We start from the raw sequence: 20,224 nt of genomic DNA, 5'->3' as shown, positions 1-20,224 counted from the left end.
GGCTTTGATACTATTCATTATCTTGATTTTTATGCTGAGCATTTGACTAGTTGTTTCATATATTTGTGATACTAAGTAAACACGTGTTTGCTTTTATCCTCCTCCAGTGCTTTGTTTAACAGATCAGTTCCGATGTGCCAGTGGGCAGTGCATTGGGAAAAACAAGAAATGTGACCACAACTTTGACTGCAGTGATAGCTCTGATGAACAGGGATGCTGTAAGTATGAAGTTTAAATACAGAACAACTACTATTTTGATCCATTTCATAAGTTATCTTGCTTGTAGAATACAGATGATAGAAATAAGCTTTATATTAGTTGAAATAAAGATAAATAGCTAACGCTGCTTTTATTCTGGAATTGAGGTGAGAGAATGAACAGAATAAACAGAATTAGGAACCAAACAGCATCCGTATATCACATTCTTTACCCCTAGCTACACCTTTACAGACCAGACATCCCCAAACTGCGGCCCTCCAGATGTTTTGGCCTACAACTCCCATGATCCCTAGCTAACAGGACCAGTGGTCAGGGATGATGGGAATTGTAGTTCAAAACATCTGAAGGGCTGAAGTTTGGGGGTGCCTGTTTCAGATTCTCTACCATGCAGATGGTTCTTATCATGTGGAAAGAATCAACCTTCCTGACAGACAAGGACACGAAGAGTTCCCACATGGTTGAGATCATCCATGCAGTAGAATGTTAATGGTACAGCTGCACAATGCCATTTTTGCAACAGTCCCATGGCTCAAAATGGCATGTGCTCTTAACTCTCATCATCTAGTTAAAGAATACTTTTATCCATTCTCGGGAGAGCTAAAATGTCCCCTTTCAAGCATCTCTGTACAATTCCATTAATCAGTTTCTTGCTACCTCACTTAAGCTAGGAAATATATTTCATCACATCCTACATCTCCCATTAAAGATGTCTGGCAAGTTAAGATTCAAGGTATAGAGTGGCAGGACTCTAGGGTTCAAGTTATTTAAAATGTATATTTGTTATTTCCTTACTTTTAGACACCACAGAGGAACCAGCCCCGCAAGCCACCAATACGATAGGTTCTATCATTGGTGTGATTCTCACAGTTTTTTTGGTTGGTGCTATGTACTTTGTTTGCCAGAGGGTATTGTGTCAGCGCATGAAAGGGGATGGAGAAACAATGAGCAATGACTATGTCACACATGGACCAGCTTCTGTACCTCTGGGCTATGTGCCTCACCCAAGCTCTCTCTCTGGATCTCTTCCTGGTTAGTCATCAGACATACAAGCATTTTGGAACTTTGTTGTCTATTATGTTCTGTCTGAATGAAGCTTCTCATAGTTTTGCTGATGTGTGCCAACAAAGCAATGTGTATGCTGGCCTCTATTTTTTGCAACTAGAGTCCTCAAACATTATTTTTATAGTCCTTTTGAGTTTTATGCACCATCCGCTTCTTCCACTGGCATAAGTGGCAGTTCCTGGGCTCCTTATGCAATAAAGCCTCAAATGCATCCCAATTAAGAGTTTACTGAAGCCCTAATAGGCTGGTTGGAGTGGTGCTGAAAAGTGATTAGAGGTAGACCCGGTGGTGTTATGGTGAACTCAGAACAAGGGTAGGTGGAGTGTGCCATGTGTTTTAAGACTTTCCAACTAAAACATCCCATCTAACTTTCACCAGTCTGGTGCCATACAGCTTTATTGGACTGCATCTTGCATCACCCCCAGCAAGCACAACTTTGGTGGCTAATGCTGATGGGAGTTGTTGTCCAGTACAGCTGGAGGGCACCAGGTTGGCGATTGCTGGTCTAGTCCTTTTGATTGAGTGCTGGCTTTCCTCCTCCATCTTCAGATCTTCTTTGCAGGAATTAACTACCTTCCAATAGCACGGTGTGTATTAGTCTTTCCTAAAGTACATGCATATGCCAGACCTGTGTGCCAGGACTGGACACCTGATGTAATAGCAGCTAAAGCTCAATTATGCAACCTGTGTAAGTTAGGCAAATTGAAAATGTTTGTGTGATTTCTTAAACTTTGAATATTTTTACTTTTGCTGTCATTACCTTCCTAGTAAAAATGGGTGTCCAGTGTGTGGGTGAAAGGACAGACCAGGAGGGATCTCCTTTATAGACATTTACAAACCAACGAAAAGCCCAAGCCCACAAGAACTGGGGTCTGTCAGCAAAAGTTGATAGCAGAGAGACTAGCAGGCAAATTGCTTACCTTCAACCCAGGACCCCAATGGGCATAGCTGTCAAGTTTTCCCTTTTCTCACGAGGAAGCCTATTGAGCATGAGGGAATTTCCCTTAAAAAGGGGGGAATAACTTGACAGCTATGGAGAAGGGTCGTGTAAGCTGTGACCCTTTACAGTTACTGTATTGTGTGAGCAGTAGGAGTGTGACCATGCAAGCAGGAAGCCCCCACAGAGCTGACCTCCAAAGCAGCTGTGTCACAGATACTAGGAAGATGTGCGGGCAGGATGACAGTGAGGGTGGGGTGAGGTGGCCCCACCTCTGCATCCATGCCACTCTACTCCCACCCCGTCCTGAAAAGTGGTAATGGTCCATTGCCAGGAGACTGGCAGCACCCTACACAATCTGCAGGCCTAATTTTCCATTTTTTCCAGTGGGTTTGCTGCTCCTTTCTCACCCTTATCCCCACTCAGTGGTTTAACAAACTTGTGTGCTTGGTGGAGATTCTTTAAAATGTGTAAAGCCTCCCTAAAAGAGTAGTTATTCATGTTATTTGGAGAAAATATGGGTCCTATTAAAGCTTGTTTGGACATATGGTCCCTGCTATCCAGAATACTATTGTATTCTATATTGTATTGTATACTATCAATGTTGTGAATGTTGATTAGTTTTCTTTCTGTTTTAGGAATGTCCCGTGGCAAATCTGTGATCAGCTCACTCAGTATTATGGGTGGAAGTAGTGGGCCGCCATATGATAGGGCCCATGTTACTGGGGCATCATCCAGCAGTTCTTCAAGCACCAAGGGCACTTACTTCCCTCCAGTAAGTCACTTCTGATAAACTATTCTTTCTGTCATTTGTTGCACTCCTGAGCCTAGCTCTGAAAACTGGACAATAAAGCCTATTTTTGCAGCACAAGAAAAGGAGAAAGTTAAGTCAATATTCTAACAAATCTGTAATCTACAGGTGAAACTCAGAAAATTGGAATAACGTTGAAAAGTGCATTTATTTCAGTAACGCAACTTAAAAATTGAAACCAATATATGAGATAGATGCATGACATGCAAAGCAAGATATGTCAAGCCTTTATTTGTTGTAATTGTAATTATTTGTCGTTAGGCGGGTCAATTATAAATGGAATGTAATTAATGAAATGTAATAGCGAAGTTGCGTTACTGAAATAAATGCACTTTTCAACGATATTCTAATTTTCCGAGTTTGTTTTTTTTAATAACTTTTATTGGATTTTATAAAAAAAATACAAAAAAGGAAAAATACAAGACAAATTCAACAGATCTTATTCCCCAAAATTCTTCACATCTCAATAGCAATAAAATAGGTGAAGAAAAATAAAAATAAAAATACAATAGTTCAATTCTATAACTTCCAATCTGAACGTTTCGGACTTCCTCATTTCCCCTTCTTGAGTTCTAATTATTACAATAACTCTTGCAGTTTCCAAATCTAAAATCACATTCTTTTTTCTAGGTTTTAACTTCTTTATTGCCTTTCTCACTTCAAATTACTATTATTTAACTACTACTCCCTACCCCTTACCCAAAAATATTTCAACTTATCATTTCCAGGACCTACAGGATCACCATGCCTTACACATGCCCACTTCACTGCTTGGATTGGTAGAATTGGCACTACTACAGGTGCCACATAATGCCCATTCTGCATTTGTAAGAACATGATTGTTTAGCATGGCAGTGCCTGCACTTTGGAACTCCCTGCCTATTGAGATCAAGCAGTCACTTTCACTGTATTCTTTTCTGTGCCTGCTAAAAACGTTCTTGGTTAGACAAGCTCAGCCAGATGCTTAGAAAGTTGTTTTAGTATTTTAACTTTTATATGTTTTAAAGTATGGTTGTGATTTTTTCTCAATTTTATTGTTTTATAGCTTTGAGGAGTTGTGGGGTTTTTTTACAATCAAGCATTGTATAAATTTTATTAAGTAAATATTTTTGACAATTCTCAAAATTCTAAGAAAACAAAAAACCAGTGCACTTTTGAAAGGTTCGGTCGGATTCAAAATGGTGTTCAACAGTAGACAAAAACCTGCTCCTTGATCTCAGGGACTGTCAAAATGGTTACAATATCTTATGAGGTGTCATAAAGAACTGACTGCAGGCCTAATATTCCATGTTTTTCCAGTGGTTTTGCTGCTCCTTTCTCACCCTTATTCCCACTCTAGGTGGTTTAACAAACTTGTGTGCACAAACAACTTTCCAAAATATATACTAAATGGTAGAAGCTGGTGCTGTGCTTACTAAGGATTGGCTTACTACTGCTGTGCTTAAAATATTGCTTTTAAACTTCGTTATGGTTCTGTTAAAATTGTCCACCCTCCTCTCACTCTCTCTTAAAAGATTTTGAATCCTCCTCCATCACCAGCTACTGAGCGTTCACATTACACTATGGAATTTGGTTATTCTTCAAATAGTCCTTCTACCCATCGATCATACAGGTAATTTTATTATTTGCATTCATTGGCACTGTAGTGTGGCATTTCAAATAAGTCTGCTAAACCTGTCTAACCCACAAACATTTTTACTCCATACATGGTGTGCATGTAGTCATTTGTAGTACACAAAATGTCATGCGGAAAGAAAAGAGACCTCCTCGCACTTCACAAAACTCCATCTAGAGAATGTCCTGGCTTACAGGGTGCTGTTTACAAGCTTGCACCTGTGCCAGCTGCTTTCTTAGCAGTCAATCAAAGGCACCTTTAATTCCCAATATTTGCAAGCCCATGGGCTGCCTTTGGGGTGGTCAATTGGATTGTCTTTTGGGGTATGCATATCAAAATGGAAGACAGAAGAAGTGAATGGGTGGGCTGCTCAGAATATACCACTCCCAGAATTACTGAAATTTCATGCAAAGCAGGTGTTTCCTTGCACTGTGGAGGCTACACAGGGAGCTGCCTTCATTTTTCATTTAATGCTAAAGCTGTCTAAGGAGAAAAACATAAAATGTGTTTGGACCTTTCCAAAATGTCTTTTTATTGTGCATTCATGATTATTTGTTGTGTTAATAATAGGATCAAGGCAGTTAAGCACAATCTCACTTTCCGTACTGTTTGTGCCTGCAAAATGTTCAGGACTGACATACTGCTTCATTTTCCAATCAGTGCCTGTCCCATAGTTTCCTGCTGAAATCCTGTAACTTTTTATACCAGAAATAGCTCAGATAGCTCAGTTGGTTAGAGCATGGTCCTGATGACGCCAAGGTTCGATCTCTGTAAGGAACAGCTGCATATTCCTGCATTGCAGAGGGTTGTACTAGATGATCCTCAGGGTCACTTCCAACTCTCTGATTGTATGAAATGTTCTGGGTTATGTCACTGTTTTTGTTTTGATCCTGCCTTTGGTGGGCACATGTTTCCCTTCCAGATGGCAATAGTGCTGTAACATTGGGGAACCCATTGCAGGACAACTAATAAAGTGAAATTGATGTGTGGCTGGTGCAATATCAAACAATCATCAATGCACTTTTATTGCACCAACAGCATGTTGCAGGAAACACCCACACCCACAAAAAACACCTACTGATCATATTAGCATGTTGCATGGTCAAGGAAATCTGAGATTCCTTTCAGATGTTGATGGGTCTTTCCTTCCTAACTCTTCTTTTCCTTCCCATCCCAGTTACAGGCCATACAGCTACCGACATTTTGCCCCTCCCACTACGCCATGCAGCACGGATGTTTGTGACAGTGACTACGCCCCCAGCCGTAGAGTGATGGCAACTGTGGGAAAGGGTTACACCAGTGATTTGAACTATGATTCTGAGCCGGTACCCCCACCACCCACCCCACGCAGCCAGTACTTATCGGCAGAGGAGAACTATGAGAGCTGCCCACCATCTCCATACACAGAGCGGAGTTACTCTCATCACCTCTATCCACCCCCCCCTTCTCCTTGCACAGACTCCTCATGAGAGACTCCCTCCCTCCTTTGACTGCCTCCAACCCACCAGTGTAAATACTAATTGTCCTTATCAAGAGGGGGAGGACATGAGGGAGGCTATAGTGTGTACAGCTGAAAATTATTAAATGAGGGTGGGGGTTATATTGCATATATCTTGTACAGAAAGGGGGGTGGGGAGAGAGAGAAGGTTATTTATATATTTTCCTAAAACAGTTTGCTGCTTTGTGCCATAAGAAAATTTTAAAATTTGTATACGAAGTTTGTCGTTTATTTTTCCAAATGTAACACAAGAAGATGCCTTAAAATTTGTGAAGTGACTGAGCACATAGGGAAATAGAAGGATCCAGGTTGTGTTGCTGTTCAATGAGCCAAACACCAAAAAAGGAAAAGAAGAGAGCTTTTGACAAGGAATAGAACTAAGGGAACTGATCATAAAGCAGCATATATAAACGTCTTCAAAGAGCTGAATAACCTCTGGCATTTGCTCTGATGGACCAGCAATTCAAATTAAACATAAACTGGACAGATAACTGTACACAAAGGGCTTTATTCTCAGAAGTGAAATCATGGATGCTTATATGCTTTTGAAAATTGCACCTTTTTGTTTAATTCACATTTTCTGAAGTAGCCAAGTTGCATCATTTCTACGTTTGTCCCTTTCTAGGTGTTCTGTCATTTTATTGGCTGTGGTTATGCTTTAAGTCTCTCTGTGTGTGTTCTAAAAAGAACAATATAGGTGTTCATTAGATTGTGGCTGTTTATTGGGCACCACAATAACCTTCTGACAGGAGAATAAGGAGTGGGCCTCGAGCTTGCTTGCTTCTTCCCTTAGGTCTCCCTGTTCCATTTTGCAGGGCCAGGAAGGTCTCTTTGTTAGCGTCTGTCTGCTGTAAGAGAATCAAGAGAAGGAGTGCACAAACTTGAGGACTGTTCCTAGTTTCACCACCATGTTAAATCTTTGGAGCTGAGTAGTGAATGAATGGGCCTTTTGTGAATATGTAAGTGTGTATGGATGCATGTGTGAGAGAGGGGTCTTCCCCCTCCCTCTTTTCTTTCCTGGCAAGTACAATAAGATTACCAGGTCAGAGCTATTCCCATCATAAAGACAAGTGTAATTATACCTGAATACCTTTTCCTGCCAGCTCTTTAAAATGTTTCAGTGCCCAGAAAAGTAGTTGTTGTATTAAAAAAAATATGACAACACCATCATCATCTAGATGTCATATTTATAAACTATAAAATTTTATTTTCGGTTCTTAGTTTAATGTAAATGAAATGTAATATTCTTGCAGTACTTTCAGTGTCTAGTGAATACCGCAGTATACAATACTTACATATATATTTTTAAATACTATTTTGTCTTTTATTAGGAAACATTAAGCTTTTTACATTCAGGATGCACTCTGGTTGTTTGAAACACTTCTTCCTGTTGAAGTTAAGTAACCCAGTCTTTGCAGTGTGATTTCCACTTCCTCTTCTATGGCAGAAATTCAGTTCTTAAGCATAAACTGCTGTGAATAACAGGTTTTTTTTAACCATTATTCGTTGCCAGGGTATTTTGTTATCTACAGGTGAAACTCGAAAAATTAGAATATCGTTGAAAAGTTCATTTATTTCAGTAATTCAACTTAAAAGGTGAAACCAATATAGGCAATAGACATGACATGCAAAGCGAGAAGAAATACAGCTGAAGAAAACCCCAAATTCACAATCTCAGAACATTAGAATATTAAATGAAATCAATAAAACAAGGATTGCAAATAGAACAATATTGGACCTCTGAAAAGTAGAAGCATGCATATGTACTCAGTACTTGGTTTGGGACCCATTTGCAGCAATTACTGCCTCAATGCGGCGTGGCACAGATGCTATCAGCCTGTGGCACTGCTGAGGTGTTAGGGAAGACCAGGATGCTTCAATAGCGGCCTTCAGCTCTTCTGCTTTGCTCGGTCTCATGTCTCTCACCTTTCTCTTGGCAATGCCCCATAGATTCTCTTTGGGGTTCAGGTCAGGCGAGTTCGCTGGCCAATCAAGCACAGTAATCCCATGGGCATTGAACCAGGTTTTGGTACTTTTGGCAGTGTGGGCAGGTGCCAAGTCCTGCTGGAAAATGAGGTCAGCATCCCCATAAAGCAGAAGGGATGCATGAAGTGTTCCAAAATCTCCTGGTAGACGGCTGCGTTGACCCTGGACTTAATGAAGTGCAGTGGACCAACACCAGCAGATGACATGGCTCTGCAAATCAACACAGACTGTGGGAACTTTGCACTGGACTTCAAGCACCTGGCATTGTGTGCCTCTCCATTCTTCCTCCAGACTCTGGGTCCTTGGTTTCCAAATGAGATGCAAAAGTTGCTCTCATCACAAAAGAGGACTTGGGACCACAGAGCAACAAACCAGTTCTTATTTTCTTTAGCCTAGGTAAGACCCTTCTGATGTTGTTTCTTGTTCAGAAGCGGCTTGACAAAAGAAAGACGACCTTTGAAGCCCATCTCCAGGATCCGTCTGTGTGGGGTGGCTCTTGATGCCCTAACTCCAGCCTCGGTCCACTCCTTGTGAAAGTCCCCAACACGTTTGACTGGTCTTTTCCTGACAATCCTCTGCAGGCTGCGGTCATCCCTGCTGCTTGTGCACCTTTTTCTTCCACACTTTTCCCTTCCACATAACTTTCCATTAATGGTCTTTAATACAGCACTTTGGGAACATCCAACTTCTTTTGCAATTACCTTTTGAGGCTTTCCCTCCATATGGAGGTCTCAATGATGGCTTTCTGCACAACTGTCAGGTCAGCAGCCTTTCCCATGATTGTGATTCGTACTGAAGCAGACTGAGAGACCATTTAAATGCTCAGGAATCTTTTGCAGGGGTTATGGATTGAGTAGCTAAACACTATTCTAATTTTCTGAGATTGTGAATTTGGGGTTTTCTTCAGCTGCACGCCATAATAATCACAATTACAACAAGTAAAGGCTTGACATATCTCGCTTTGCATGCTATATCTCGCTTTTCTACTACATCTCGCTTTTTTCATATCTCTCTTTTCTACTATATTGGTTTCACCTTTTAAGTTGCATTACAGAAATAAATGAACTTTTCAACGATATTCTAATTTTTTGAGTTTCACCTGTATCTAGTTAGTTTCATTTTCTCTACAACCCTTCCCTGATTTGTGCCAGGGCTTCGTTTTATGATAGCTTTACGTGCTGGCAAGAAATCAACATGTGAAAAAAAGCTTTTTTGAAGTTCAGACTTTGGAACTTGGACAACTATCACAAAGAGGAGATCCTTTCTGCTAGAATAAAAATAATAGTATTGTTACACTGATTGTAAATAGATGTCAGGAAATCCCATTATTTTCACTAAGAGCTGCTTCATACGTTTTGTGGAAATCATATTAGCCATGATTGCACCTGCATTATCACATTGAATGCTGAACTAAATGAGAAAAACACAAAATTGAGATCTGTGTTTTCAAAAACTTGGGGATACAGAATAGACATGTCCTGGAAAGTTGCAATGTATTTAGAAATAAATCACAATTTCATGCTTTGTGTCATGTAGGAAATTCTAGTATAATATCAGCGTAGGCATAGCAGCCACAACTGCTTTATAAAAGAAGCCCTTTTACGTCTGAAAGTTTTCAGGCTCCAAACATGACCTGCCTTTGAATCTGTAACTTTCATGGATTTTTTCTTTTTTGCTAACTTGTGCACTGTTACATTTCATTTCTCAGAAGCTCACTTTTATTTCAACTCCATGAGCATTCTTGGTATTTAGAAATCTAATGGATGTACACTATGTGCCTGAAGAAGTTTTAAAGGAAATCTGTTTGTATTCTAGACCTAAGTGCATTGACATGGAAGTAAACTTAAATGAGTTAAATGAAATTTGCTTCCAAAGTTATGCTTGTCAGGATTGCAGGTCAAATTTGGGAAGTAGGCTTTGGTTTCAAAGGCTAGCTTGTACATTTCTACACACACACACAGTGCTGAATTACAGGAGCTTCATTTTACAAACTTGGAAGTTATCTAGCTGTCTATTTTGAATTTTTGAACAGAAAATATTTACCTGGGATCACCTGGAAGTTGCAGAATAAGGAAACTTCATGCAGTACCTAATCTGTGAAGAATATTTGAGGTTGAACAGAGGCTGTACTGCTGATGGGAAGTGATCATTCAGTGTTTACATCTTTAAGTGTACACCATTCTGACTGAGAATTAGCCCATATAAAATTGCACTGGGAAATTCAGAATATTGCATTGCTTTATCTCAATCCAAATGTTTGTACTGCGTTGGCAACAATCTTCTTGCAAAGTGTGTATTTGTGCCAATTTCTTTTACAAGGTGTTTGAGCTTATGTTGTGCTGTAGTATCTTCTTTCAGTGATGGAGCCAAGATTTCTTGCCTCCTGTGGAAATTCATTTAGATGACAGATAACTGTCAATTTTTTGTGGTGCACACAGGACAAACCCTGGAAAGAAAGCCACTAACTTAGAGCAAATGCTATCTTGATTCAAGCCAAGGATAAGCTGTTTAGCATCTCTGTAGATTAACAGTTGCATACTAAAATAATCAATCTAAGGGTTGAATTTACATTTGAAGATGAACAAGAGCACTAAGAATAGAATTTTTGTTCTTGTTTGTAAAATTGAAAGTGCAATAATAAAATAAAAATAGAATAGAATAGAATGAAACCATTCTGGGTACCTAGCTTGTCGGCTTGACTTGCAACATTTCCTCCACCTCTGTGCAGTGTAGTGTCATGGCTTGACTTTTCCTGTAACTTGCTCTGTTCTTCATTACCCATGTTTTGCCTATAGCAACAGAAGGACTTTCCACCACCAAGAATCAGGGAGAAGGCTTGGCTAGAAAGAAATACAGGGTGGAGGCATCCAAAGTCACAGGAGAAAATTACATTTATTTGTAGGTGCTCTCCTAGTTTCTTCAGCCTAATGTGTTTTGAGTTTAACTCTCTACCAGATGTAAGTAGTGAGTCACTTTTTGTTCCCTGAACCAAGGAGCTGCTTTCACTTAGGAGGCCATTTACACCCAACAGAAAACTTTCTCCTGGGTTCTGTTTTCCAGTTTTTCCATAGTTTTCATTAGCTGTATCCTTCCCCATACCATCCCCACAATTTTATGAAAGATTGTGTGAACAGGCTTCTTGTGCATATGTAAAGGGCAGCCAGGTCACAGGTTATGGAGTTTGGTACCACAAGAAGTGATGGCCACCAACTCAGACTGCTTTCGAGGGGAATTGGACAAACCCAGGGAGGCTGCCAGTGGCTAGATTATTATGCAAGTCCTAATGGTTATATGCTTACTGCAGGAATGCAGGCCCCATGCCCTTCATGTCCTACATGTGGGCCTCCCAGAGGCATCTGGTTAGCCACTGTGAGAAACAGGATTGGTCTGATCCAGCAGGTTCTTCTCTTATGATGCATGTGCATCCATTCACACTGCCACCATGCGAAGACAACCTCAGCCAGGCATAGACCATAGCGTTCCATATAATCAATATTATTTGTGTTTCAGTTACCAAGTGTTTTTAACAAGTGTTTTTAAAATAAATACCTGTCAGACATTTGCTGAAGGTATTTCTAAACTTCCTGATTGTAGCCTTTTCCAACTCGTACTTTGGCAAGATAAAGTCAGAAAGTCAAGGTAATCTTTCTCTAGTAAAGACTTTGTGAAATATTTATCAGAAAAGCAACCATGATGAGCATTTGTATGCTTGATAGGAACGGGCAACTTCCATTTTATGATATAGTATCATTTCGCTTCCGTTGCTAAAACAGTGCTCTACATTAAATTATTTTACAGCCACAGAAAAATATTTTTATTTATTTAACTAGGTTCCCAGTAAATGAGTTCTGCAGAAAGCTATTTAAAAATAGTTTCTAGATGCAGTAAACAAAGTACAAAGTTTTTATGAATGAGACTACTTTTAAAGTCTCTGGGTTTGTTTGTTTTTACTAAAGTTAGACTGGGGGATGCATGATGACAATCAGTCATGAATGCTACGTAGTTTTTATTTAAGAGATTTAGAATAAGTCTTTCTTAAAAAAAAAATGGCCAAATGGGAAGTTGAATGATCCAAACCGTAGGTCACAATTACAAAACAGAATGCATGCAAAACTATACAACATGCATCCCACTACTAATGGGACGTTTAAGTAAATGTGCATAGAAACTGTAGATGCATTTTTTTATTTCCATTGATTTCAGGGGGACAGAAATATGTATGTTTCAGTCTTTCCCATTGCAATCAATGGGACTGAAAAGAGTGGGCTTTTCAGCACACAGATAAGCTACCATTCTGTTACATGCTACAGGTTGAAATCTGTTAGTTGTTAATTGGTGGAAAGCACCTGTTAACAGGAATGACTTGAGTTTGGTAAAACTGTACTTGTGATGTTTGCAGGTAAAGTGATAACTCCAAAATCTGTGTGCAAGCACAGGCACTCTGGACTTTATTTGCCTCTGTCCATTTCTGGCAGTTTTCATTAAGGAGGGCAATTTTTGTCTTGAATATGGATGTCTGGCATCCATTTTAAACTTCAAAATGGAAAATAAAAGATTTGGGGGGGGGCGGGGTGGAGGAGAGTTCACTGTTGCAGTAGAAGCATTGGGTGCCAAAAAGAGGTTAAAAGGATGCTGGCCTAAAACAACAAGGCAGGGGAATCTTCCAGTCAAATCTACCATTGCCTTTAGTCAAACTGGGGAAAGGATGGAGTCGTCATATTTTCACATATGAAGATACCAGCCATCATAAGCTGAATAAGCCTTGTTTGCAAAGTGAAGGATCTGGTGCTGCTTTTAATATTTTAAATGCTCACATCTTGTAATTTTTATCTTTCTTTCACTGTCTTTAAAATCCAATTAGTGTGGTCATAGACTTATGTATGATGATGCTTTGCAAGGATGTATTTGTTATAATGACCAACATTTGGTCAACCCTACTCACTCATTCACTAACACTTCTTTTTGAACTGTAAAATAAAAGTGCTTTACTTGCAAACTGTATATAACCCTTGTACAAAGTTCCCCATCCCCCCTTTTCAATTATTACTATACATGAAGTTGTAACAAATAAAATGTTGATTTTTTTTATAATAAAATTGAATGGAATATAAATTTATTATATTGACAGGACAAAGGAAACTTACATATGGCTAATTAAACGATCTATGCCTTTTACACTGTGGAGGAATTTTTGTTCGTTGCTATGTTTTGTGTTTTATATTGTAACCTACCCTGTGGTCGGCTGAAGGACTCTAGTTACCATAGTTAGTGAGTTAGTAAGAGCTTATAAAACTGGAATGACAAGACAAAAGAGCCAAAATGGTGTGTACAATGAACATCTTTCTCTGAAGTATGTGTTATACTTTAATTTCTCATTCAATTTCATTGCAGCAGTGCAAGATGGAAGCAATTACCTCTATGGATGTTGGTGATCTGACACTAAGGAAAAGCGAAACTAAAGAAGTGCCATCACTACCTGGTGCAACTGGACTTCTCCGCGACCCTTCCCCACTGCAGGGAGGTGGGACCGATTTGGATGGTCCGCCCCCGCCACCTAATGGATCCAAATGGTTTCCAGAGAGTGGTAGGGGATGCTTTATCCCATGTTGATGGCCTTTCAGCTGATTCCCTGGTGGCCCGCTCGAATGTAGAGTTAACCAGGGCTATTGACTGTTTGGCTCCGAAGCACCCTCTCCGATTGCATGGAGCCCGGACAGCCCCGTGGTTTTCCACGGATCTGAGGGCAATGAAACAATCGCTGAGACGGCTAGAGTGCCGGTGGCGGAAAACTCATTCTGAAGCTGACCGGACACAGGTTAGAGCTCAATGTCAAGCCTACCATGTGGCGGTAGCGACGGTGAAGAACACTTTCTTCACTGCCTCTATTGCATCTGCAGAAAACAGCAGGAGGAGACTTTTTCAGGTGGTTCGCAGTTTAGTGGAACCACCTGCTCCATCGGGGCCCAGTACGGGCCGCATGATCTCCTGCAACGATTTTGCAAAGTTTTTTGCAGATAAAGTCGCTCAGGTTCGGGAAGAGGTAGACTCCACCGTGGGAACAGGGCCGGGGCGGGAGAGTGCTAGAGTCCTGTCTAGTCCAGTTGCATGGGATCAATTCCAATCTGTTATCTCTGAGGATGTGGACAGGCTGCTTGGACGAGTGAAACCAACCACCTGTCTCCTTGACCCTTGCCCATCCTGGATTATAAAAGCTAGCCGGGAACAGCTGGGCGATGGGCTTCGCAGGTTGGTGAAAGCTTCTCTCTGTGAGGGAGCCTTCCCAGCCCCGCTGAAAGAGGCGGTTATTAAACCGCTTCTTAAAAAACCATCTTTAGATGCGGCCAATATGGCCAACTATCGCCCAGTCTCAAATCTTCCATTCTTGGGCAAGGTGATTGAGCGAGTGGTTGCTGAACAACTCCAGGCACGCCTGGAAGAAGCGGACCATTTGGATCCCTTCCAGTCGGGATTCAGGCCTCATCATGGGACAAACTGCCTTGGTCGCATAGATACAAGACAAATAAGCGTTCCGAGAGCTTATTTCACTTACTTGCTTACTCTTGAGTAGATATGCATTTTCACTCAAAAAACAAGCACCTTTGTAAAACGAGCCAACATGAAGTGAAACACATTGTTGGAGTGTCAGAATACATAGATACAAGACAAAAAAATAAGCGTTCTATTGGTTTATTTCACTTACTTGCTTTCTCTTGAGTAGAACTGCATGTTCACTCCAAAAACAAGCAACTACATAAAATAAGCCAAAATGAAGTGAAACAAGACAAAAAAGCCTTCTATTGGTTTTTTTCACTTTCTTGCTTACTCTTGAGTAGATATGCATGTTCACTCCAGAAACAAGCACCTTTGTAAAATTAGCCAACATGATTTGAAACACATTGTTGGAATGTCAGAATGCATACCGTGTTTCTCATATTATAAGACATGTCTTATATTTATTTTTTCCTCAAAAAAACACACTATGGCTTATTTTCAAGGGATGTCTTATTTTTTTCCTCCTCTTCCTGCCGCGGCCGGCATTGCTGCTGCGCCTATCACTATGTCTTATTTTTGGGGTATGGCTTATATTCCTTGAATGCTTAAAAATCCTGCTAGGGCTTATTTTATGGGTATGTCTTAAAATATGAGAAACAGGGTAGATACAAGACAAATAAGCCTTCTATTGGTTTTTTTAACTTACTTGCTTACTCTTGAGTAGATATGAATGTTCACTCCAGAAACAAGCACCTTTGTAAAATGAGCCGACATGAAATGAAAAACATTGTTGGAGTATCAGAATGCATAGATACAAGACAAATAAGCGTTCCGAGAGTTTATTTCACTTAGTTCCTTACTCTTGAGTAGAAATGCATGTGCACTCCAGAAATAAGCACCTTTGTAAAATGAGCCAACATGAAGTGAAACACATTGTTGGAGTGTCAGAATGCATAGATACAAGACAAATAAGCGTTCTATTGTTTGTTTTTTTTCACTTTCTTTCTCTTGAGTAGAACTGCATGTAGAACTCTAGGAACAAGCAACTACGTACAATAAGCCAAAATGAAGTGAAACACATTGTTGGTGTGTCAGAATGCATAGATACAAGACAAATAAGCGTTCTAAGGGTTTATTTCACTTACTTGCTTTCCCTTGAGTAGAACTGCATGTTCACTCCAGAAATGAGCACCTTTGTAAAATGAGCCAAATTGAAGCAAAACATATTGTTGGAGTGTCAGAATGCATAGACACAAGACAAATAAGCGTTCTATGAGTTTATTTCACTTACTTGCTTACTCTTGAGTAGATATGAATGTTCACTACAAAAACAAGCACCTAAAATGAGCCAACATTAAGTGAATCACATTGTTGGAGTGTCAGGATGCTTAGATACAATACAAATAAGTGTTCTATGAGTTTATTTCACTTATTTGCTTACTCTTGAGTAGAAATGCATGTTCACTCCAGAAATAAGCACCTTTGTAAAATGAGCCAAATTGAAGCAGAACACATTGTTGTAGTGTCAGAATGCATAGATAGAAGACAAATAAGCATTCTATAGGTTTATTTCGCTTAGTTCCTTACTCTTGAGTAGATATGCATGAGAACTCCAGAAATAAGCACCTTTGTAAAATGAGCCAACATGAAGTGAAACACATTGTTGGAGTGTCAGAATGCATAGATACAAGACAAATAAGCGTTCTATTGGTTTATTTCACTTACTTGCTTTCTCTTGAGTAGAACTGCATGTTCACTCCAGAAATTAAGCAACTACCTAAAATAAGCCAAAATGAAGTGAAACACATTGTTGGTGTGTCAGAATGCATAGATACAAGACAAATAAGCGTTCTAAGGGTTTATTTCACTTACTTGCTTTCCCTTGAGTAGAACTGCATGTTCACTCCAGAAATGAGCACCTTTCTAAAATGAGCCAAATTGAAGCAAAACATATTGTTGGAGTGTCAGAATGCATAGACACAAGACAAATAAGTGTTCTATGAGTTTATTTCACTTACTTGCTTACTCTTGAGTAGATATCACTACAAATAGTAGTAGAGTAGATATTCACTACAAAAACAAGCACCTAAAATGAGCCAACATTAAGTGAATCACATTGTTGGAGTGTCAGAATGCATAGATACAAGACAAATAAGCGTTCTAAGGGTTTATTTCACTTACTTGCTTTCCCTTGAGTAGAACTGCATGTTCACTCCAGAAATGAGCACCTTTGTAAAATGAGCCAAATTGAAGCAAAACATATTGTTGGAGTGTCAGAATGCATAGACACAAGACAAATAAGCGTTCTATGAGTTTATTTCACTTACTTGCTTACTCTTGAGTAGATATGAATGTTCACTACAAAAACAAGCACCTAAAATGAGCCAACATTAAGTGAATCACATTGTTGGAGTGTCAGGATGCTTAGATACAATACAAATAAGTGTTCTATGAGTTTATTTCACTTATTTGCTTACTCTTGAGTAGAAATGCATGTTCACTCCAGAAATAAGCACCTTTGTAAAATGAGCCAAATTGAAGCAGAACACATTGTTGTAGTGTCAGAATGCATAGATAGAAGACAAATAAGCATTCTATAGGTTTATTTCGCTTAGTTCCTTACTCTTGAGTAGATATGCATGAGAACTCCAGAAATAAGCACCTTTGTAAAATGAGCCAACATGAAGTGAAACACATTGTTGGAGTGTCAGAATGCATAGATACAAGACAAATAAGCGTTCTATTGGTTTATTTCACTTACTTGCTTTCTCTTGAGTAGAACTGCATGTTCACTCCAGAAATTAAGCAACTACCTAAAATAAGCCAAAATGAAGTGAAACACATTGTTGGTGTGTCAGAATGCATAGATACAAGACAAATAAGCGTTCTAAGGGTTTATTTCACTTACTTGCTTTCCCTTGAGTAGAACTGCATGTTCACTCCAGAAATGAGCACCTTCGTAAAATGAGCCAAATTGAAGCAAAACATATTGTTGGAGTGTCAGAATGCATAGACACAAGACAAATAAGTGTTCTATGAGTTTATTTCACTTACTTGCTTACTCTTGAGTAGATATCACTACAAATAGTAGTAGAGTAGATATTCACTACAAAAACAAGCACCTAAAATGAGCCAACATTAAGTGAATCACATTGTTGGAGTGTCAGAATGCATAGATACAAGACAAATAAGCGTTCTAAGGGTTTATTTCACTTACTTGCTTTCCCTTGAGTAGAACTGCATGTTCACTCCAGAAATGAGCACCTTTGTAAAATGAGCCAAATTGAAGCAGAACACATTGTTGTAGTGTCAGAATGCATAGATAGAAGACAAATAAGCGTTCTATAGGTTTATTTCGCTTAGTTGCTTATTTCGCTTAGCATACTCACTCCAGAAATAAGCACCTTTGTAAAATGAGCCAAATTGAAGCAAAACATATTGGTGGAATGTCAGAATGCATAGATTGCAGACAAATAAGCGTTCTATAGGTTTATTTCACTTAGTTGCTTACTCTTGAGTTGATATGCATGTGAACTCCAGAAATAAGCACCTTCGTAAATTGAGCCAAATATAAGCAAAACACATTGTTGGAGTGTCAGAATGCATAGATAGAAAACAAATAAGCATTATATGGGTTTATTTCGCTTAGTTGCTTACTCTTGAGTATAAATGCCTATGCACTCCAGAAATAAGCACCTTTGTAAAATGAGTCAAATTGAAGCAAAACATATTGGTGGAGTGTCAGAATGCATAGATAGAAGACAAATAAGCGTTCCGAGAGTTTATTTCACTTTCTTGCTTACTCTTGAGTAGATATGCATGTTCACTCCAGAAACAAGCACCTTTGTAAAATTAGCCAACATGATTTGAAACACATTGTTGGAATGTCAGAATGCATACCGTGTTTCTCATATTATAAGACATGTCTTATATTTATTTTTTCCTCAAAAAAACACACTATGGCTTATTTTCAAGGGATGTCTTATTTTTTTCCTCCTCTTCCTGCCGCGGCCGGCATTGCTGCTGCGCCTATCACTATGTCTTATTTTTGGGGTATGGCTTATATTCCTTGAATGCTTAAAAATCCTGCTAGGGCTTATTTTATGGGTATGTCTTAAAATATGAGAAACAGGGTAGATACAAGACAAATAAGCCTTCTATTGGTTTTTTTAACTTACTTGCTTACTCTTGAGTAGATATGAATGTTCACTCCAGAAACAAGCACTTTTGTAAAATGAGCCGACATGAAATGAAAAACATTGTTGGAGTATCAGAATGCATAGATACAAGACAAATAAGCGTTCCGAGAGTTTATTTCACTTAGTTCCTTACTCTTGAGTAGAAATGCATGTGCACTCCAGAAATAAGCACCTTTGTAAAATGAGCCAACATGAAGTGAAACACATTGTTGGAGTGTCAGAATGCATAGATACAAGACAAATAAGCGTTCTATTGTTTGTTTTTTTTCACTTTCTTTCTCTTGAGTAGAACTGCATGTAGAACTCTAGGAACAAGCAACTACGTACAATAAGCCAAAATGAAGTGAAACACATTGTTGGTGTGTCAGAATGCATAGATACAAGACAAATAAGCGTTCTAAGGGTTTATTTCACTTACTTGCTTTCCCTTGAGTAGAACTGCATGTTCACTCCAGAAATGAGCACCTTTGTAAAATGAGCCAAATTGAAGCAAAACATATTGTTGGAGTGTCAGAATGCATAGACACAAGACAAATAAGCGTTCTATGAGTTTATTTCACTTACTTGCTTACTCTTGAGTAGATATGAATGTTCACTACAAAAACAAGCACCTAAAATGAGCCAACATTAAGTGAATCACATTGTTGGAGTGTCAGGATGCTTAGATACAATACAAATAAGTGTTCTATGAGTTTATTTCACTTATTTGCTTACTCTTGAGTAGAAATGCATGTTCACTCCAGAAATAAGCACCTTTGTAAAATGAGCCAAATTGAAGCAGAACACATTGTTGTAGTGTCAGAATGCATAGATAGAAGACAAATAAGCATTCTATAGGTTTATTTCGCTTAGTTCCTTACTCTTGAGTAGATATGCATGAGAACTCCAGAAATAAGCACCTTTGTAAAATGAGCCAACATGAAGTGAAACACATTGTTGGAGTGTCAGAATGCATAGATACAAGACAAATAAGCGTTCTATTGGTTTATTTCACTTACTTGCTTTCTCTTGAGTAGAACTGCATGTTCACTCCAGAAATTAAGCAACTACCTAAAATAAGCCAAAATGAAGTGAAACACATTGTTGGTGTGTCAGAATGCATAGATACAAGACAAATAAGCGTTCTAAGGGTTTATTTCACTTACTTGCTTTCCCTTGAGTAGAACTGCATGTTCACTCCAGAAATGAGCACCTTTCTAAAATGAGCCAAATTGAAGCAAAACATATTGTTGGAGTGTCAGAATGCATAGACACAAGACAAATAAGTGTTCTATGAGTTTATTTCACTTACTTGCTTACTCTTGAGTAGATATCACTACAAATAGTAGTAGAGTAGATATTCACTACAAAAACAAGCACCTAAAATGAGCCAACATTAAGTGAATCACATTGTTGGAGTGTCAGA

General features: G+C 39.1%; 1 protein-coding gene across 3 annotated transcripts in view; it reads left to right on the top strand.

The window, feature by feature from the left end:
* LRP6 (LDL receptor related protein 6) overlaps window positions 1-13,310 on the top strand; it is a 122,042-nt gene extending 108,732 nt beyond the window's left edge. For all 3 annotated transcript variants that reach the window (XM_035102241.2, XM_060275147.1, XM_035102240.2), the window contains 5 exons: window positions 108-218; window positions 1,018-1,248; window positions 2,857-2,993; window positions 4,544-4,641; window positions 5,822-13,310. In XM_035102241.2, the coding sequence (XP_034958132.2) occupies window positions 108-218; window positions 1,018-1,248; window positions 2,857-2,993; window positions 4,544-4,641; window positions 5,822-6,113 (869 nt within the window). In that variant the 3' untranslated portion in view covers window positions 6,114-13,310. The remainder of the gene's footprint in view (window positions 1-107; window positions 219-1,017; window positions 1,249-2,856; window positions 2,994-4,543; window positions 4,642-5,821) is intronic.
* The last annotated feature ends 6,914 nt before the right edge of the window (window positions 13,311-20,224 follow it).

The sequence above is a fragment of the Zootoca vivipara genome, chromosome 5 (genome assembly GCF_963506605.1).
Source record: "Zootoca vivipara chromosome 5, rZooViv1.1, whole genome shotgun sequence".
Taxonomy (NCBI): Eukaryota; Metazoa; Chordata; class Lepidosauria; order Squamata; family Lacertidae; genus Zootoca; species Zootoca vivipara.
Note: the sequence above shows the minus strand (reverse complement) of the source record. Positions and strands in the feature narration are given on the sequence as shown.